The sequence below is a fragment of the Heterodontus francisci genome, unplaced genomic scaffold, assembly GCF_036365525.1.
Source record: "Heterodontus francisci isolate sHetFra1 unplaced genomic scaffold, sHetFra1.hap1 HAP1_SCAFFOLD_166, whole genome shotgun sequence".
NCBI lineage: Eukaryota > Metazoa > Chordata > Chondrichthyes > Heterodontiformes > Heterodontidae > Heterodontus > Heterodontus francisci.
Genome location: NW_027141098.1, coordinates 1,123,144 through 1,145,673, shown reverse-complemented (window position 1 = coordinate 1,145,673; position 22,530 = coordinate 1,123,144). Strand labels below are relative to the sequence as shown.

At 45.0% G+C, this 22,530-nt stretch overlaps 1 protein-coding gene across 1 annotated transcript in view; it reads left to right on the top strand.

Moving 5' to 3' along the window:
• Positions 1-18,163, top strand: part of LOC137362112 (probable G-protein coupled receptor 139) — a gene marked incomplete at its 5' end in the record, with an annotated part of 96,774 nt that extends 78,611 nt beyond the window's left edge. Inside the window, 3 exons of the mRNA XM_068026617.1 lie at positions 13,923-14,022; positions 16,245-16,346; positions 17,971-18,163. Coding sequence (XP_067882718.1) covers positions 13,923-14,022; positions 16,245-16,346; positions 17,971-18,163 — 395 coding nt within the window. The remainder of the gene's footprint in view (positions 1-13,922; positions 14,023-16,244; positions 16,347-17,970) is intronic.
• Positions 18,164-22,530: the final 4,367 nt, after the last annotated feature.

The window sequence follows — 22,530 nt, the reverse complement described above, 5'->3', positions numbered from 1 at the left end:
AATCATTGACAAATATAACTGTAAATATGGGGAAGAATTGTTTTGTGAAATGTCCCCAGTTGTTAAAGTTCTCTTCGCTGCATCAGTAACCTGGCTCTCGTTTCAGTCTTTGTCACACAGTGGAATTTAAAAACCAAATAAAAACTGCCTGTTTATACTGCAGTCAAACCGGCCCCTCCAGGGTTTAAATTTAAATTCTGCTCTGTTAATGAGATTTTGGTGGGAGGAAGCGAGAGAGAGACAGACAGACAGGTTTCTGTCTGGAATGGTCCATTTGTGATATGGCTGGAATATCCCTCTCTCCCCCATTCCCTGTTTACACAGAGACTCACCTTGGGCTGTCCCATACCTGGGAGGGAGTGTCATGATGGAGGAAGCTGAGAGCTGGTTGGGTAAGCTGCATTTTGGGTGGACTGTCTGTTTGAGTGACAGGTTCTGGGATATATTAGGACAACATCAGCCTCCATTCTTTCTTTCCATGCGGCTGGTTTGTGAAGGTGAGTTTCTGTGTCTCAGTTTCTGTGTCTCTGTGCCCAGGTAAATTGCAAGCTGATTACAGTGAGTGTGTGAGAGAGAGAGTCCAGTCTGAATCCCCCTGTCTCTGTCCCAGTCCTGACGCTTTTCTCCAAATCCCTCCCCAATGCCCCTCTCCAGGATCTTTTCCCCATGGATGAGCTGATGGAGGGAAGGTGTTAGAGTCCCACGACGGAACGCAGACCGTGTGGGATGGTGAGCATCACATCTTTATTGTCTCTCTCTGCTTATCTCCCTCCTTCTGACACAGTCTCTTTCACTCAGTCTCTCTCACTGAATCTCTCTCGCACTGAATCTCTATCTCACTGAATCTGTCTCGCACTCAATCGCTCTCTCACTGAATCTCTCTCACACTCAATCTCTCTCGCACACAATCTCTCTCGCACTGAATCTATCTCGCACTGAACCTCTCTCTCGCACTCAATCTCTCTCTCACTGAATCTCTCTCGCACTGAATCTTTCTCTCACTGAATCTCTCTCGCACTCAATCTCTCGCACTGAATCTCTCTCGCACTCAATCTCTCTCGCACTGAATCACTCTCTCACTGAATCTCTCTCGCACTGAATCTCTCTCTCACTGACTCTCTCTCTCACTCAATCTCTCTCGCACTCAATCTCTCTTTCACTCAGTCTCTCTCACTGAATCTTTCTCGCACTGAATCTCTCTCACTGAACCTCTCTCTCACTGAATCTCTCTCACTGAACCTGTCTCTCACTAAATCTCTCTGTCACTGAATCTGTCTCGCACTGCATCTCTTTCGCACTGAATCTATCTCTCACTCAATCTCTCTCTCACTGAACCTCTCTCTCAATCTCTCTCTCACTCAGTCTCTCTCGCACTGAATCTCTCTCGCACTGAATCTCTCTCTCACTCAATCTCTCTCACTGAAACTCTCTCGCACTGAATCTCTCTCTCGCACTGAATCTCTCCCTCACTGAATCTCACCCTCACTCAATCTCTCTCGCACTGAATCTCTCTCACTTTCTCTATTTCTCAATCTCTCTTCCTCACTTTGTGATTCTGTCTGTTTCTCTCTCTCTCTGTTCCTCAATCTCTCTCTCTCTGTATTTCTCCCTCTTTGTGTTCCTCCATCTCTCTCTCCCTCACTTTGTGTTTCTCTTTCTCTCTGAGTGATTGTGCATCTTTCTGTCTCAATGGCTTTCTCTGTCCTCTCTCTCAATCTCTCTGTGATTCCCTGTGCCTTTCTCACTGGCTTTCTATCTGTCTCTTTGGTGCCTGTAATTTCTTTGTGTCTCTGTTCTTTCCCTCCACTTTTTCCCTGCTCTTTTTCTCTCTCTTTCTGTCCTTTTTCTATTTCTGACTTTCTGTCTTTTCTCTATTTCTGACGTTTTCTGTCTTTTCTCTATTTTGTCTCTCTGTCTTCACTCTATTTCTCTGACTTTCTCTCTCTTTTCTCTTTCTGTCTCTTTCTATCTTATCTATCTTCTCTCTTTCTATTTCTATCTTCTCTCTTTCTCTTTCTATCTTTTCTCTATTTCTTTTACGCTCCCTTTGCCTCTTTTTCTCTCTCTTTCTTGTCTCTTTCTATCTTTTCTCTCTTTTTCTCTGTATCTTTCTGTCTTTTCTCTCTTTCTTTTTCTCTCTTTCTTGTCTCTTTCTATCTTTTCTCTCTTTTTCTCCGTATCTTTCTATCTTTTCTCTCTTTTTCTCTCTCTTTCTTTGTCTCTTTCTGCCTTCTCTATTTCTCTTTCTATCATTTCTCTCTCTTTCCAACTTTTTCTGTCTTTTTCTAATCCTATCCCTCCCCCTGTAATATATCCCCTCTCGCAATTTGCACGCCCCGCAATTTATCCCCACCCACCGCAATTTATACCACCCCGGAATTTATACCCCCCCCGGAATTAATACCCCCCCGTCAAATTATTCCCCCCCGCTATTTATGACCCCCCCCCCCGCAATTTGTCATCAACCCCCGCAATTTATTGCCCCCCACATTTTATACCCCGGAATTTGTCATCCCGCCCCGCAATTTATCATACCCCCCGCAATTTGTCATCCCCCCGCAATTTATCCCCCCTCGTAATTTATACCCCCCCCCCCCACTGCCCCGCTGCCCGCAATTTTTATCCACCACGCAAATTTTTTCCTCTGCAATATCTCAACCCCCTGGAAAACATCCCCCCCTTGTACAAACCCCTGCAATCTAAATAATCGTCGTCTGCAGACCCCTATCTGATATCTCCTGTTAACTGACCCCCAGCAAATACCCTCACTATCAACAGAGCCCCATCTAATTACCCCCTTCCCCGCATTACAAGACAGCCCATCGAAATACCCCCCAGGACAGACTCCCATTTGAATACCCCCCAGGACAGACTCTCATCTAAATAGCCCCCTGGGAACAAACTCCCATCTAAATACCCACCAGAGAACAAATTCCCATCTAAATCCCCCCTCAGGACAGACTCCCATCTAAATACACCCCCCCCCCACAACTGACTCCCATCTAAGTAACCCCCCAGAAACAAACTGCTATATAAATAGCCCCCCCAGGACAGACTCCCATCTAAATACACCCCGCCCCCCCACAACTGACTCCCATCTAAATAACCCCCCAGAAACAAACTCCCATCTAAATAGCCCCCTGGGAACAAACTCCCATCTAAATAGCCCCCCAGGAACTGATTCCCATCTAAATAACCCCCCCGCCCACAGGAACAGACCCCCATCCAAATGCTCCCAGGAACAAACTCCCATCTAAATACCCCCCGGGAACAAACTCCCATCTAAATACCCCCAGGAACAAACTCCCATCTAAATACCCCCCGGGAACAAACTTCCATCTAAATAACCCCTCAGGAACAAAGTCCCATCTAAATACCCCACGGGAACAAACTTACATCTAAATAGCCCCCCAGGAACAGACCCCCATCCAAATACCCCCAGGAACAAACTCCCATCTAAATACTGCCCAGGAACCGGCTCGCATCTAAATAACCCCCACAGGAACAAACTCCCATCTAAATACCCCTCACCCCGGAACAGACCCCCATCTAATTACCCCCTGCAGGAACAAACTCCCATCTAAATTCCACCTGCAGGACAAACTCCCATCGAAATACCCCCCGGGAACAGACTACCATCTAAATACGCCACAGTAACAAACTCTCATCTAAATACCCACCGGTAACAAACTCCCATCTAAATACCCCCCAGGAACTGACTCCCATCTGAAAAACCCTCCACCCCCCAGGAACAGATCCCCATCTAAATACTCCCCGGGAACAAACATCCATCTAAATACCCCCCCAGGTACTGACTCCCATCTAAATACCCGCCCAGGAACAAACTCCCATCTAAATAGCCCCCGGGAATAAACTCCCATCTACTACCCCCCGGGAACAGACTCCCAGCTAACTGCCCCCCGGGAACAGACTCCCATCTAAATTAACCCCCAGGAACAGACCCCCATCTAAATTGCTCCCAGGAACAAACTTCCATCTCAATACACCCCTCCCGGAACAGACCCCTATCTAAATACCCCCTGCAGGAACAGACTCCCATCTAAATACCCGCCCAGAACAGACCCCCATCTAAGTACCCCACATCTGTGAACAGATCCCCATCTAAATACCCCCCGGCAACAGACTACCATCTAAATACCACCCGGCAACAGACTACCATCTAAATACCCCGCAAGAGCAAACTCCCATTTAAATACCGCCCCAGTAACAAACTCCCATCTAAATACCCGCCAGGAACAGACCCCCATCTAAATAACCTCCCACCTCCCCAGGAACAGATCCCCATCTAAATACCCCCGCGAACAAACATCCATCTTAATACCCCCCCAGGATATGAACCCCTTCTAATTACCCCACTTCTGTGAACAGACCCCCATCTAAATACCCCCAGGAACAGAGCCCCATCTAAATACCCCACCCCCAGGAACAACTCCCATCTAAATACCCCCCGGGAACAAACTCCAATTTCAATGCCCCCCAGGAACTGAGTCCCATCTAAATAACCCCCCAGGAACAGACTCCCATCTAAATACCCAACACCCCAGGACAAGCTCCCATCCAAAAAACCCCGGCAACAGACTACCATCTAAATACCCTGCAGGAACAAACTCACAACTAAATAGCCCCCAGTAACGAACTCCCATCTAAATACCCCCCAGGAACTGACTCCCATCTAAATAATACCCCCCCGGAACAGATCCCCATCTATTTACCCCCCGGGAACAAACTCCCATCTAAATACCCCCCCAGGAACAAACTCCAATCTAAATACCCCCCGGGAACAAACTCCAATCTCAATGACCCACAGGAACAAATTCCCATCTAAATACCCCCAGGAACTGACTCCCATTTAAATACCACCCCAGGAACAAACTCCCATCTAAATACCCCCGGAAACAAAGTCCCATCTAAATACCCCACCAGGAACAAACACCCATCTCAATATACCCCCCCCCCCCCCCCCTGGAACAGACCTCCATATAAATACCCTCTGCAGGAACAGACTCCCATCTAAATACCCCCCCAGGAACAGACCCCCATCTAAATACCCCCCAGAACAGTCCCCCATCTAAATACCCCCAGGAACAGACTCCCATCTAAATAACCCCCTATTAACTGACCCCAATCTAATTCTCCCCTCTGCCCTCCACTGTAAACACCCCCCTTCTAAATACCTTCCCTGTCCTGTAAAAGCCCCCACCCCTCTACAAATTCCCACCAGGTATCATCTCCCCCGTGAACAGCCCCCTTCCTCCCCCCACGCCCCGTGTTAATCCCACCTCCATCACTTTCCTGGGTTTGGCTCCGTCTCCCGACAATCTTTCATTCACTTTCATTCCTGATATGGATAAGCCACTGGAATTCCATCAACTGGCTCCCAGACCCCCGGCACCTTCAACTCATGTCAGGCCAAACACAGGGCCGGGCATCGAGCAAGGACCTTCAGAGGCTAACTGGCATTCTGAGCCTTTATCACACAGAAAGATCCCAGCCCCAGACACATCCCTCTCTTCAGAAACGTGTTTCACCCGATCTCCCTATCGGCTTCAGGAAACCAAACAGAGGGAGACACACACAAACACACACACACTGACTGGCACAGGGATGGGAGGAGGCTATTCAGCCCTTTGAGCCTGTCCCACCCATGTTAGATCATGGCTGATCTGTCCCTTCCCCCATCGGGCCACAAGGAGACAGACAGAGACAGTCGGTGAGCAGATACAGAGAGTCAAAGAAACACTGGGCTGGACTCGGACTTGGTGCCAATGGTGTAAACCAGGGTGGAGTAGAGGAGGGTGGTTGTGAATCGGCTGTCCGTTCAGCATCTCTCCCCTGTTTTTACCTCAATGGGAGCAAAACTGGGCAGAGATGTAAAGCAGGATCCCACTTCACAATAACTCTGCACAACACCAAGGCTGCGAGTTCAAATCCACCACCAGACAGAGGGACAGAAACACAGAAAACAGACCCCGGGATTTGGACAGAACAGAGAGAGAGAAATAAATGGAAAGGGACATGGAGAATGAGATGCAGGGAGTCCGAAACCAATGAGAGAAACTGAGAACAGAGGGTCAGATATATTAGATACATTAGGGACATTTGATCGACTCTTGGATAGGTACATGGATGATAGTAGTATGAAGGGTATGTAGGTAGTTTGATCTCAGAGTAGGTTAAAGGTTCGGCACAACATCGTGGGTCGAAGGGCCTGCACTGTGCTGCACTGTTCTATGTTCTATGTTCTAAATGCCGAGAAGGGCACAGAGAGAGAGAGAAATGGAGACATACACAGAGAGATGTAGGTATTGAGAAATTTCCCAGATCAAGAGAGCGATACAGAGGCAGAAAGAGGTGGAGGGGCAGAGATGCAAAGTAAGATGCGTTTACAGATTAGAGAGGGATGTCCCGGGATGGGGGAAATGCAGAGATAATCTTGCAGGAAAGGAGGAGCAGAGATGGAAAGATTCAGGGATTTGGAAGTGAGTGAGAGAAGAAATGGACTGAGAGAGAGACAGATAAAGATGCAGAGAGTCGCAGAAAGAGAGTGACAATGGAAACCTGTGAGACTCTAGAGAGGGGCAGAGATAGAAAGGATGTTGAGAGATACAGAGATAGGGATTTAAAGATGTGAAGAAACAGAGCTGGGAACAAAAAGGAAGGTGCAGGGAGCAACTTGCAGCAAGAGATGTGGAGAGGGAAATCTATGGGATTACATTGACTGTTCTGGAGCAGCACGTCCCAAACTATTCTCTTCAGGGCGTTCTCCAGCCCCCTCCCTTGTGGTAAAAAATCCACAGACCCCCGAAAACACAAAATCAAAACACTGCGGAAGCTGGAAATCTGAAATAAAACCCGTGCTGGTAATTCTGTGCATTTCCAGCAGTTTGTTTTTCTATCAGCCCCGAAAACACACAGTCTTCTTTTCTGTATCTAGAAATGAATTTGACAATGACAAATATATTTTTATTATTATTTTCCCTCCCTGGTTAAAGCTCTTGTCGGAGAATTCCACGTGGCCAAAAGATTCTCCCTCAGCATCATCACAGCTGCAGCTTTCAAAAAGATTCTCCTTGGGAATAAGAGAAATAAAATTGATTCTAACAAAGCAAAGCATTTTTGAACAGAAATAAAACACAGGAAGCGCCCAGGGATCTATATTTCACTCACGGACAGAAAACATTCACTCAGTGACTCCCCATCTTACAAGCACATCCCCCAATACAGAGCCAGAGACTGTGAAGTGTGAATGTGTTTACCCTGTCATTTCCTGCTCTCTCTCTCTCTCTCTCTAGCTCTTTCTCTCTATTTCTCTGTGTGTCTCTCTACATCTGTTTCTGCCTCATTGTAAAAACACACAAACACTGGTGACCCCCATCTTCTCTCCTGTCGAAGGATAGAGAGAGAAATCCACATTCCCATCCCTGAAAATCTGAATTCAAATGCCCCCATGGTGTTTCATTTCACTGTGAAATTCAGCCCACAGCCCAACACACCAGCATTATTTAAGAATGAGAACAAGCCTTTAGAAACCTTCACATTTCAGCCATTTCATTGCTGATTCACAGAAGTATTTGTCACTCAATTGACCAATTTTTAAAGTTTTCGTCAATGTTACAATGTTCAAAATGCTGCAGTCCATTGATGCACAGCAAGATTCCACAAGCGGCAGTGTGATAACAGCCGGCTACCCCACTTCCCGTCTGATTATCTTCATGTCTCCCTCACTCTCCAGCCGCTTTGTCTGTCCTATTGATCTCATTTGGAGAGACAGATGGAGGGAGAGAGAGAGAGAGAGAGAGATATCCACTCTCAGAATCTCACTCCCAATTGAAATGGCTGCTGCACATTTTAGTTCACCCTCAAATTCACTGCACTGCCCAACACACCAGCATTATCCGGGAATTATATCGGCTTCAAGCTCAGGATTTTAATTCCAGGCCTTCAGGGGAGCTTCACACACAATGAATTCACCTCCAAAATGTAGTCACTTTTGCAATGCAAGGGAATTCTGCAGGCAATCTCTGCACTGCAAGATCTCAGCAATGTTGACACTTCAAAATTCAGTTTACCAAGGTTTTTAGTGTGGATGTCTTTCTCTCTCTCTGTCTGTCTTTCTCCATCTTTCTCTGCCTTCCCTCCCTCACCACATTCTGCCTGTCTCTCTCTCTGTCTTCGTGTGTTTAAACAGTCACCTCCAGCTGTTTCTCACTTTCCCTCTTTTTCTCTCCACCTGTTTCTGCCTCAGTGTTGTAATGTAGGAATTGATGCCGGGAATGTATACACAACAGGATCCCACAATGTGATCATAGCCAGATATCCAATCAAAGTCTTCAGAAAATGCCGTTCAGCTCATGTAACTATAGTAAAATCATGGAAAAACAGATAAATGCACACCAAGACCCTCAGGAAGCTGAATCTTAAAGTGTCCTCATTGTTGTCATGTAGGAAATGCTGTAGGACACTTGATGCACAGCAAGATCCCACAAGTAGCAATGTGATAATAGCCCACATGTAACAAACTCCCATCTCTCTCTCTCTCTCTCTCTCTCTCTCTCTGTCCATATAGCTCCGAAATATTTCTGTCTCACCATTTAAAACAACAGTGAATCAAACTGCAGTGTGTGTTTTTAACTATTGAAGGTTTAAATAGAGAGACAGAGGGAAAGAAAGATGGAGAGAGACAGAGAGAGAAATCTAAACTCTGAACATCAGTAAAATGGATTGAAAGCAATCGGCAGCATTTGAAACTCAATGAATTGATTTTTAAAGTGCTCGTCACTGTTACAATGTTGGAAACACTGCAGGCCATTTGTGCACGGCAAGATCCCACAAGTAGCAGTGTGATAACAGCCCGCTGGCCCCCTCTCCCCTCTGATTCCCTCCTTGTTTTTCTCACTCTCCTGCCTCCCTCTCTCTCCTGTTACCCTCATTCAGAGAGAAAGATAGAGAGAGAGAGAGACAAGGACAGAGAAATCCACTCTCAGAATCTCACTCCCAATTCAAATGGCTGTTGCACATTTCATTTAACCCTCATATTCACGACACAGCCCAAAACACCAACATTATTCAGCCATCCCGAGAGCTTTACACACAATGAATTCACTTCTAAAATGTAGACACTGTTGCAATGCGGGGAATTCTGCAGGCAAGCTGTGCACAGCAAGATCCCATTGGCAGAAATGTGGTATTACACACATAATCTGTTTATTGCTATTAGTTGACAAATCCCAGAGAGAGGAACATTTCTACAGTGTGAAAATCTCAAACCCCCCTCTCGCTGTCTTTATATAGGTAAAAAACGGGAGGAGGTCCGACAAGCAGAATTTAGGGAGTTAGGAGCCAAGTTAAAAAGTAGGACCTCAGAGGTAGTAATCTTAGGATTGCTACCAGTGCCACGTGATAGTCAGAGTAGAAATGAAAGAATAGTCAGGATGAATGCGTGGCTTGAGAGATGTTGCAGGAGGGAGGGGTTCAGAATTTTGGGACATTGGGACCGGTTCTGGGGGAGGTGGGACTATTACAAATTAGATGGTCTACTCCTGGGCCTGAGTGGAACCAATGTCTTTGGGGGTGCTTTTGCGAACGCTGTTGGGGAGGGTTTAAACTAATGTGGCAGGGGGATGGGAACCAAATGAGGAGGTCAGTGGACAGTAAGGAGGTAGTAACTAAAGACTGTAAGGAACTAGATAATGAAGTCAGCGTGACTAAGGGAAAGAGTAGACAGGGAGCAGATGATGAACGCAAAGGGACTGGTGGTCTGAGGTGCATTTGTTTTAATGTAAGAAGTGTCATAGGTAAGGCAGATGAACTTAGGGCTTGGATTAGTACCTGGGAGTATGATGTTATTGCTATTGCTGAGACTTGGCTGAGGGAAGGGCATGATTGGCAACTAAATATCCCAGGATATCGATGCTTCAGGTGGGATAGAGAGGGAGGTAAAAGGGGTGGAGGAGTTGCATTACTGGTCAAAGAGGATATCACAGCTGTGCTGAAGGAGGGCGCCATGGAGGATTCGAACAGTGAGGCAATTTGGGCAGAACTCAGAAATAGGAAGGGTGCGGTAACAATGTTGCGGCTGTACTACAGGCCTCCCAACAGCGAGCGTGAGATAGAGGTACAAATATGTAAACAGATTATGGAAAGATGTAGGAGCAACAGGGTGGTGGTGATAGGAGATTTTAATTTTCCCAACATTGACTGGGATTCACTTAGTGTTAGAGGTCAAGATGGAGCAGAATTTGTAAGGAGCATCCAGGAGGGTTTTCTAGAGCAGTATGTAAATAGTCCAACTCGGGAGGGGCCATACTGGATCTGGTGTTGGGGAATGAGCCCGGCCAGGTTGTTGAAGTTTCAGTAGGGGACTACTTTGGGAATAGTGATCACAATTCCGTAAGTTTTAGAATACTCCTGGACAAAGATGAGAGTGGTCCTAAAGGAAGAGTGCTAAATTGGGGGAAGGCCAACTATACCAAAATTCGGCAGGAGCTGTGGAATGTAGATTGGGAGCAGCTGTTTGAAGGTAAATCCATATTTGATATGTGGGAGACTTTTAAAGACGGGATGATTAGCGTGCAGGAGAGACATGTTCCTGTGAAAATTAGGGATAGAAATGGCAAGATTAGGGAACCATGGATAACAGGTGAAATTGTGAGACTAGCTAAGAGGAAAAAGGAAGCATACATAAGGTCTGGGAGGCTGAAGAAAGACGAAGCTTTGGAAGAATATCGGGAATGTAGGACCAATCTGAAACGAGGAATTAAGAGGGCTAAAAGGGGTCATGAAATATCTGTAGCAAACAGGGTGAAGGAAAATCCCAATGCCTTTTATTCATATATAAGGAGCAAGAGGGTAACTAGAGAAAGGATTGGCCCACTCAAGAACAAAGGAGGAAAGTTATGCGTCGAGTCCGAGAAAATGGGTGAGATTCCAAACGAGTACTTTGCATCGGTATTCACCAAGTAGAGGGACATGACGGATGTTGAGGTTAGGGACAGATGTTTGATTACTCTAGGTCAAGTCGGCATAAGGAGGGAGGAAGTGTTGGATATTCTAAAAGGCATTAAGGTGGACAAGCCCCTGGTCCGGATGGGATCTATCCCAGGTTACTGAGGGAAGCGAGAGAGGAAATAGCTGGGGCCTTAACAGATACCTTTGCAGCATCCTTAAACACGGGTGAGGTCCCGGAGGACTGGAGGATTGCTAATGTTGTCCTCTTGTTTAAGAAGGGTAGCAGGGAAAATCCAGGTAATTATAGACCGGTGAGCCTGACTTCAGTGGTAGGGAAGGTGCTGGAGAAGATACTGAGGGATAGGATCTATTCCCATTTGGAAAAAAATGGGCTTATCAGTGATAGGCAACATGGTTTTGTGCAGGGAAGGTCATGTCTTACCAACTTAATAGAATTCTTTGAGGAAGTGACAAAGTTGATTGATGAGGGAAGGGCTGTCGATGTCATATACATGGACTTCAGTAAGGCGTTTGATAAGGTTCCCCATGGTAGGCTGATGGAGAAAGTGAAGTCGCATGGGGTCCAGGGTGCACTAGCTAGATGGATAAAGAACTGGCTGGGCAACAGGATACAGAGAGTAGCAGTGGAAGGGAGTTGCTCAAAATGGAGACGTGTGACCAGTGGTGTTCCACAGGGATCCGTGCTGGGACCACTGTTGTTTGTGATATACATAAATGATTTGGAGGAAAGTATAGGTGGTCTGATTTGCAATTTTGCAGACGACACTAAGATTGGTTGAGTAGCAGATAGTGAAGGGGACTGTCAGAGAATACAGCAGAATATATATAGATTGGAGAGTTGGGCAGAGAAATGGCAGATGGATTTCAATCAGGGCAAATGCGAGGTGATGCATTTTGGAAGATCCAATTCAAGAGTGAACTATACAGTAAATGGAAAAGTCCTGGGGAAAATTGATGTGCAGAGAGATTTGGGTGTTCAGGTCCATTGTTCCCTGAAGGTGGCAACGCAGGTCAATAGAGGGTTCAAGAAGGCATACGGCATGCTTTCCTTCATCGGACGGGGTATTGAGTACAAGGGTTGGCAGGTCATGTTACAGTAGTATAGGACTTTGGTTCAGCCACATTTGGAATATTGCATGCAGTTCTGGTCGCCACATTACCAAAATAATGTAGATGCTTTGGAGAGGGTGCAGAGGAGGTTCACCAGGATGTTGCCTGGTATGGAGAGAGGTTGCTAGCTATGAAGAGAGGTTGAGTAGATTAGGATTATTTTCATTAGAAAGACGGAGGTTGAGGGGGGACCTGATTGAGGTGTACAAAATCATGAGAGGTATAGAAAGGGTGGATGGCAAGAAGATTTTTCCCAGCGTGGGGGATTCAATTACAAGGGTCACGAGTTCAAAGTGAGAGGGGAAAAGTTTAGGGGGGATATGCGTGGAAAGTTCTTTACACAGAGGGTGGTGGGTGCCTGGAACGCGTTTCCAGTGGAGGTGGTAGCCGCGGGCACAATAGCGTCTTTTAAGATGTATCTGGACAGATACATGAATGGGCAGGAAGCAAAGAGATACAGACCCTTAGAAAATAGGCGACATGCTTAGATAGAGGATCTGGATCGGGGCAGGCTTGGAGGGCCGAAGGGCCTGTTCCTGTGCTGTAATTTTCTTTGTTCTCCAGCTCCACCGCGTCCTCCACCTTACCCCGAGAGGGGGAATAATACTGTATCTGTAAAATTCTGGTACTTTGTGTGTATGTGAGATTTATTCTGTCTCTGTCTTTCTCAGTAACTGTGTGTGAGTGTGGGATTCACTTTCTATCTGACAATTCCAGTTACTGTGTCTGACTGTGGGATTTATTTTGTTTCTATCACTGTCTGGTGCAGTGTGCGTCTGAGATTACCTCTGTGCCTATCACTCTCCCGTAATGTGTGAGTGAGGGATTAATTCTGAATCTGTCACTCTCTGTTCCTGTGTATGACTGTGAGACTAATACTTCATCTGAAAATTCCTGATACTGCGTGTAAGAGAGACGGAAACATTCTCTATCTGTAAGCCTCTGCTGCAGAATGTGTGTGTGGAATTCAATCTGTACTTGTCCATTTCTGGTGCTGTGTGTGTATGGGATTTATTCTGTCTCCCTTCGCCTCTGATATTGTAAGTGTGGCTACAGTATGTTGGGGTGTTTCTTTTTTTTGCTATTGTTCTTTCTAACAATCTCTGGTATAACGGGTAAGTGACTAGATCCTTCCTGCCTTTGACACCTACAGTCGGTAAGGTTTCATTCGACTTAAACCTATTTTATTGCTGCACTGATGGCGCTCTCTCACCCGATCTCTGACATGTTCACTACTTGTTCGACTGAAATCTTGAAATCACCATGAATTTTTCCCTTGAATTTCCTCTTTGGGGATGAGCAGGGGAGCAATGTTCTTCTTTGACTCGACAATCTAGTTATTTTACTCAAGAGGGACTCGGAAATCCAGCGATGAGCCCAGACTCACATATGCAGGGCATTAGTGGAACAGGAGATGGTCATGTTGTCAGGAAGGCGATGACCTGGTGGCAATATCACTAAACTAGTAACAGGCAGAGACCCAGGCCTTGGATCTCGAAATTGAAGTTCGAATCCAAAAACAGCATTTCAAAAACCTGCAATTAAGAAGCTAGTCTAAAAAAAAATTGTGGACTACAATTTTAAAAAAAGACTGGTTTGCTAATTCCGTAAAGGGAAGAAATCTGCTGTCCTTGCCCAATTAGCAGGAAATGCAGACTTAGACATAGAATTTTTGAAAAATTAATCACTAAACTAGAAATCAAAAAGAAAAAGTGTGGTCTAATTCCTTGGCAACATGGGTACAAATCCCTCCATGTCAGTTGATACTGTTTAATTCAATAAATTAACAAAGAACTGGAATTAAACTCTTGTCTCCTTTAAAGCCTGGCTCCCCGACCTGAAGCCGATGGGACCCGGTGACATGTGTCGGGTTCGGGTCGGGATGGGCCTCTCTTCCCAGTCCAGCATTCGGGCTCCAGGCAGGTCAGGCTGGACAGTGCTTCCTCCGGGAAGTAATCTTCAATTCAACATTCAGGTCAAGGTGGGTAACGTGCAGTCCGGACTCCGCACTCTGCAGTGAGTGAGTGAGCGTCACTGTAACGTCATCGCGCTCATGCTGTCACTTCAATACATCCAAAGGTGATTCTACACTGCAGTACACCAGTGTTACCAAATCCAAGTACAGTTTCAAGAAGGTGTCGTGATGTGGTCGAAGAAAAGAGAAAACAACTAATCTCTCAAATTACTGACATACTAAAGGATGTGAATGTGGGAATGACAACTCACATGTGGACGGATGACTGCCATAAAATCCATTTTTTACTGATAACTTGTCATTAGATCACTGTAGATGTTCAACTTTATGCCAAAGTTTGAAGAACAGCAATGTTTCCACTGGAGGACGTCAAAACTGGTAAAAACATCAGGCGTGAGATTTTAAAGCTTCCAATGAATACTGTTGGATTGAACCCAGCAAATTTAAATAAATTAGTCTAGTTGACAGATCAAGGTGCTAACATAGTGCTTGCTCTTAGACCCATATCAACATTTGGAGTGTCAGGACCACGTATATAACACGATCCTTCAACATTCACTTGATCCAAAGGAATTAGATTCTAAAGCTCCGGATGTTGTAGAAACTATACATCATGCCAATGACTTGGTGACATTTGTTAAACAGTCTGGTCTTCCTGCACACTCGACTGAATTTGCAAATCCAATGGGAGAAACGAGGGACAGTACTGTGATTCTGACACTGAGTTCAATTCAGGATATTTATCATGAGCTGCAAACTGGAACAGTGTGGGGAAAACTACAGGCTGGAAAACATCGCCCCCGATGTCTTGCAGTTTTTGGTTCAGTTCCTCCGACCATTTTCTGAAACTCAGAGGGAACTCGAGGGAGACCGGTATCCTACATTGAACCCGGTAATTCCGTGGTTTGAGAAACTTAAACGACTCTCTATGCCACTTTCTACAGATACTCCAATGAAAGCAGTTGTCAAGAAACTGCAAAGAGAGTGGCTTCTGAAGAAAGTTGAAGAAAATGACGTGCACAAGATAGCGACATTTCTCTGGCCTAAATTTAATCAGCTGAGAATGTCGTCCAGCCATGATAGGGAGGAAAAACAAGAAATGCTGGTAATAATCAGCAGGTCTGGCAGTGGTGAGAGAAGCAAGAGTTAACGTTTCAGGTCAATGACCCTTCATCAGAATTGGCAAAGGTTCGGAATGTAATAGCTTTTAAGCAAATAAAGCTGGGGTGGGGCAAGCGATAACAGAAGACAAGGTGTTGATAGGACATAGTCACAGTGAATAACAGACCAGAAGGTGCACGAACGCTTTGTCTTTCAACACACTGTTAACATGTCGTTTGCCTTTGCTCCATGACCTTCTGGTCAGTTATTTTCTGTGACACTGTCCTATAAACCCCTTGCCTTTTGTGCCCTTTTGCCCCATCCCTGCTTTATTCACTTCAAACGTATTACATTTCTCACCTTTGCCAGTTCTGATGAAGTGTCACTGACCTGAAATGTTAACTCTGCTTCCCTCTCCACAGACCTGCTGAGTATTTCCAGCATTTCTTGTTTTTATTTCATATTTCCAGCATCTGCAATATTTTGCTTTCATGGCAGGCAAAAAAGTTTGTTCTTAAGTACGCCGACTTATCAACAACTTTAATACAGAAGACCCTATGAAGGAAACGAAAGCAACTGGCAGTGAACCTACAGCTGCCAAAAAACCCAGACCAAATTTGTTGAATGGGGGAATGTCCATGAAGAAGTGGACACAAATGATGAAATGCAGCAATGCACAGCACAAAGGCCTGCTATGCTGGTGATGGAAAACGAGAGTGATCTGTTGGTCTGGTGGAAGGAAAACAGTGTTGTATACCCTAAATTGGCCCAACTAGCTGGAAGTATACTTTGAATTCTGGCGAGCTGGTTTAGCAGTGAAAGGAAATTTAGCGTAGCTGGAAGGACAATCGACCAGTGGAGATCTGCCCTTAAACCTTTCCACTGTTGAGACTATTTGTTTTTATATGGCAATTTATAAAACCATTTGTTCTTTTCTTTTTTTGTTGTTGAGACTACTGAATCAAAAGTTCCTCTAACTGCCTATTGGGTGCTTTGTCGGTGCAGGCTATTTGTTTTCTTTTTAATCTAAGGTTTGACGCGATTTGTTTCTGCTTTATCTGGTTATTAGCACCGTGCTGTTTGTGGGAACTTGCTGTGGACAATGGCTGCTGCGTTTCCTACTTTCCAACAGTGATGACAATTCACAAAGACATTCATTGGGTGGAAAGTGGTTTGTAACGTCCTGAGGTTGTGAAAGGTGCTAGAGAGGAGCAAGCCTTTCTTTGCAGAGAGTAAATGGATAATCTTATGAGAAGACTGCTTAAAAATCATGAGGGAGTCAAGATGTTGATTTAAAGTCTCGGAAGAGTTAGGCCGATATTTCTGACAGAAAAGAGAAACACTGTGTGTGTTTGAAGGTTATCTGCAAAAAATTAGTTCGGCTCCTGGAGTTGGGATCTTTCATTTTATGTACTCAAGGAGTTGGAAGCAAGATGCTCAATAAATACATAACTGTATTTGATCACTGTTAGAAAATTTGTTTTGCATTTTAATACTTCAAATCAGGGTTTCTGGGACGTTTCATCTCTTCTAAGACTGAACTGTAATTTTACAGATGAACAAGACAGTCCGGTGTGTAAAAACAATTAATATGCAGGGCTTGCTGATCGTTTCTCTGGCAGTGCTACAACAGCTTACAAAGATCTCAAAGGATATACGGACACTCTGAAAGCTTTGGAGGGTTGAGATTCACCCATGACATCAAATAATCTAGGGTAAGAATATTTGTTTAAAAAGTGATACGAACCTTTATGTAAATTTGCTTGAAATGTGAATGCTGGAGATTGTTAAACATACTTTGTCAACATTAACATATACTTTTTATTTGCTTTGTAATCTATTCGAGGTGCTGGGCATCATGTGTGTGCTGATCAACTAGAAGTCTTCAATCCAACAGAACAGTAGATCTGCAGTACTGTAGACTAATGATCAGCCAGCACCGGGAATCTGCAGTGCTGTAGACTAATGATCAGACAGCACCAGGAATCTGCAGTACTGTAGAATAATGATCAGCAGGCACCGGGAATCTGCAGTACTGTAGACAAATGATCAGACAGCACCGGGAATCTGCAGTACTGTAGACTAATGATCAGACAGCACCGGGAATCTGCAGTACTGTAGACTAATGATCAGACAGCACTGGGAATCTGCAGGACTGTAGACTAATGATCAGCCAGCACCGGGAATCTGCAGTACTGTAGACTAATGATCAGACAGCACCGGGAATCTGCAGTACTGTCGACAAATGATCAGACAGCACCTGGAATCTGCAGTACTGTAGACTAATGATCAGACAGCACCGGGAATCTGCGGTACTGTAGACTAATGATCAGTCAGCACCGGGAATCTGCAGTACTGTACATTTACCATCAAACAGCACTGGGAAAGCCTGCTATCTGATCTGTGATTTTTCCAATCAATCAATCTTTCCTTTCACTGAAATTTACCTTCCAATCCAATCTCTCTGAATTGTAGTCACTGAGCTTAGGAATAGCAGTAAGAAAATGATCATTGGCCTCCATGTTGCTCATGTTCAAATCTTCATGGCCTTGCACCACACCACCCCCACCCACTCCAAATCTCAACAGCCCGAAGGCCCTCCGCAAACTGTGTTGAGTAAAAAAGTGAGGGGGGGAAGGAAATCACCAGTTTTCTTCCCCTGATTGCTATCCAATGAACTCGGTCACATGGTGAATGTGTGTGAAAGTTGGGGGCCGGGGTCGGGGTGGGGGGGGGGGACGCTTCGGTTCGTGGTGACGAAATCAGGTTCGGATTCCCCACAACTCCATCTGCAGGAATAGCCTGCTGCCGGAACGGCACAACGTTTGGAACAAGGCAGATCACAATAATCTGTTTGATATTAACTTCATTACGACGGTGGAGTCGGGTCGGGTTGGATGTGGTCCGGTCATGCCCTGGTCTGGTTTCAATTTTAAGCCAGATCTGGCCTTTACTGCGAACATCCTGGCTGTAGTAGTGAAGACATGAGCTGCAGAACTAGCAGTGTCCCAAGGCAAGCTCACCCAGTACAACTTCAACACTGGAATTTACCTGACAAGGTGGGCAATGCCCTGAAATGTCCCAGATATTCCTATCCCAAAACAGCAGGACCAATCCAATCCAGCTAATTATTGCGCCCTCAGTCTACTCTCATTCATCACCAAAGTGATGGAAGATGCTGTCGACACTGCTACCACGCACCACTTAAACATTAATAACATGCTCACTGATGCTCAGTTTAGGTTCCACCGGAGCCAGTCAGCTCCTGACCTCATTGTGCCCATACTCTGATCTTCCAAATTATCACCATGAAGCAGCAATCTGACAGAAAACAGTGAGCAGAGAGACGGTGTCATAATGTCAGAAAAAAATATGGAAATATTCAGCATGTCAGGCATCCTCTGTGGAGTAAGAAACAGAGAGAAAGCAAGCATGGCAGGAGTGGAGCTTTAAAAAACATTCCAAAAGGACAGTCGGAGAACAGAGAGACATAAAGGGCGAGAAAGAGAGAGAGAGAGCATGGCGTGAGTGGAGCTTTACAAAAACGTGCCAAAAGGACAGTTGGAGACTATAGATGGAGAGACAGAGAGAAAGCGAGCACGACAGGAGCAAAGCATGGGAAACAGGGAAAGGTTATGTCAGAATGACATCACAGTCGACAGAGAGAGCAGGGAGACTGAAAGCCACCGGGGTGACGATACAGGTAAGCTTTCAATATATCTGAATCTCAATCAATCAATTTTAAAATAAGACTTGATCGATTCAGTATTATATAAACAAAAAACTAAAGCAGATTTTATATTCGTTATAATACATGTAGATAAGGTGAGTAGGAAGGCATATGGGATACTTGCTTTTATTAGGGAGGTTATGATGGAGCTGTATAAAATGCTAGTTAGGCCACATCTGGAGTACTGTGTACAGTTCTGGGCACCACATTATAGGAAGGATGCGATTGCATTGGAGAGGGTGCAGAGGAGATTCACCAGGATGCTGCCTGGGCTGGAGAATTTCAGCTATGAAGAGAGATTGAAAATGCTAGTTTTGTTTTTCCTGGAGCAGAGAAGGCTGACGGGAGATATGATTGAGGAATACAAAATTATGCGGGAAATCGATAGGTTAGATAGGAAGAAACTTTTTTTCCCTTAGTGGAGGGGCAATATCCAGGCGAAATAGATTCAAGGTAAGGGGCAGGAGGTTTAGAGGTGATTTGAGGAAACACATTTTCACCCAGGGGGTGGTTGGAATCTGGAACGCACTGCCTGAAGAAATGGTAGAGGCAGGAAACCTCATAGCATTTAAGAAGTTTTTAGATGAGCACTTGATATGTCATAGCATACAAGGCGATGGGCCGACTGTTGGACAAGGAATTAGAATAGTTAGGTGCTTGATGGCCGGCACAGAAACGAGGGGCCGAATGGCCTGTTGCTGTGCTGTATAACTCGATGACTCGATGACAGAGTTAGGGAGAGAGACCAGCAGGGAGTGAATACGCTCAAATTTGGACAGTTTAATACATAAGCTGCATTAAGTATTATTTGAGTTTATCAGTAGTATAAGGTTTACTTATCGTGGTAAAGTTTATTAGAATTGTCAAGCTTTATTAGCTTTGGCATGGTCTCTTGCCATTAGGAAGGTCTACATATCTGTGTAATCAAGAAAAGTATAACATTAGAACAAGTAAGTAACCGGTGAGTATTTTGAACAAATGAGTAGCTGGTGAGTATCTTTTTGAGTTGGGTTTATTTTAACTAGTGAACTGTATTGATTTTTAATCAGGTTTATCAGAACTAGTAAGGCTTTATTAATAATTCTGAGGTGTGGTAATATTAGTAAGGTTTCTTTTTTGGCAGTAACAAAGGGTCACCTATTAAATAAAGGAATGACAGGGGTGTTTCAACCTCCAGAATGCACTTCCTGTGCTATGTGGGAGCTCCAAGATACTTCCTGTACCCTTGAGAATCATTTGTGCAGCAAGTGTTGTCAATTGCGGCAGCTTGAGCTCTGTGTTTTGGAACATGAGCGGCAGCTTCCGACATCGCGGTGCATTCATGAGGATGAGAGATACGTGGATAGATCGTTTACAGATGTAGGCACCCCACAGCTAAATAGTATGCAGGGACAGAGGGAATGGGAGACCACCAGGCAGTCAAAAATAATCAAGCAGGTAGTGCAGGAGACCCTCGAGTGCATCGCAATCTCCAACATGTATCCAGTTCTGAATACTGTGGAAAGTGGTGCTTCACCTGGGGAATTAAGTCAGAGCCAAGTCTATTGCACCACCGGTGGCTCAGCTGCACAGGGAGGTATAGGGAAGACTGGAAGAGTTATAGTGACAGGTGATTCAATATTCAGGGGAACAGGCAGGCGTTTGTGACCGCAGGTGGTGCGTTGCCTCCCTGGTGCCAGGGTCAAGGATGTCACTGAGTGGCTGCAGAGCACCCTGAAGGGGGAGGGTGGACATCCAGCAGTCATGGTCCACATCGGAACCAATGACATAGGAAGAAAGAGGGATGTGGTGCTGTTGTCAGTATTTAGGGAGCTAGGTAAGAAATTAGCAAGCAGTGCCTCAAAAGCAGTGATCTCTGGATTAATCCCAGTGCCACACACAAGTGAGTACAGAAATGGAAGGAAAAGACAGATGAATGCGTGGCTGGAAAGATGGTGCAGGATGGAGGGCTTTAGATTCCTGGGACACTGGGAACGGCTCTGGTGGAGATGGAACCTGGACAAGCTGGACGGTTTGCACCTGTGTAGATCCGCAACTAAGTTCCTTGCTTGACGTTTTGCTGGTGCTATTGGGGACAGTTTAAATTAGTTTGACAGGGGGATGCGGACCAGAGGGTAGCCTCAGTTGGGACAAAATTAGGAATGAAAATGGATGAGTCTGGAAGACAGAGGAAACAAATGTTAGAAAAAAAGTTTGCCAGTGTTCAAGGCTATCCATTTCAATGCAAGGAGTATAGCAAATAAGGCAGATGAGCTGAGGACACAGATAGACACGTGGTAGCATGATATCATAGCAATTACAGGGACATGGCTTAACCAGTGACAAAAATAGCAGCTCAACATTCCTGGTTACAGGTTTTTCAGACGCGATAAGGAGGGAGATAAGAAAGGAGGGGTAGTAGCACTTTTGGTCAAGGAAACTATTACAGCTGTGAGGAGGGATGATATGTTGGAAGATCCATCGAATGAGGCGATATGGATTGAGAGAAGGAACAAAAAAGGGGCAATCACACTACTATGACTGTACTGTAGACCTCCAAACAGTCAGTGGATGATAAAAGAGCAGATATGTTGGCACGTCTCTGAGAAGTGCAAAAACAATAGGGCAGTAATAGTAGGGCATTTTATTTACCCCATTAATAACTGGGATAGATTTAGTGTGAAAAGAATTGAGGGAGCAGAAGTCTTGATGTGCATTCAGGAGAACCTTTTTGCCCAGTCTGTAGCATGTCAAACAAGAGAGGGTAACGTTTTAGACTTAGTTTTAGGAAATTATGCTGGGCAGGTGGAAGGAGTGGCAGTGGGAGAGCATTTTGGAGGTCGTGATCATAATTCAGTCAGTTTTAACCTAATTATGGAAAAGGACAGAAATGGAACAGGAGTTAGAGTTCTCAATTGGGGCAAAGCCAATTTTACTAAACTGAGGAGTGATTTAGCGGAAGCTGACTGGAAACAGCTACTTGAAGGTAAATCGATGTCAGAGCAGTGGAAGGCATTCAAAAGGGAGATTCAGGGGGCTCAGAGTAAAGGTTCCCACGAAGACAAAAGGTGAGACGGACAAATCTAGAGCCCCATGGATGTCAAGGAGCATACAGGTTAAAATAAGGTAAAAAAGCCAAGCTTAAGTCGGACTCCGAGAACTCAACACTACAGAAAGCCAAGAGCACTAGAGAAAATGGAGGGGTGAAATAAAAAAGGAAATTAGGAAAGCAAAGAGAGGGCATGAAAGAATATTGGCAAGCAAAATCGAGGTGAACCCAAAGATGTTTTAGCAACACATTAAGAATAACATGTATCTAAGGAGAGAGTAGGGCCTATAAAAGACCAAAAGGTAACCTATGTGTCGGGCATAATATGTTGTTTTGTTAGTGAATACACTGCGTCTGTCTTCACAAAAGAGGGGGATGATGCAGATATTGCAGTTAAGTAGGAGGACTGTGAAGTATTGAATGTGATAAACATAGGGAGAGAGGAAGTGTTAATGGGACGAGCATCCTTGAAAGTTGATAGCTCACCAGGGCCAGATGAAATGTACCCGAGGCTGTTAAGAGAAGTAAGAAGTGTTCACTGGATACATGAGTGGTGCTGGAGGATTCGAGGACTGCTAACATTGTCCCTCTGTTCAA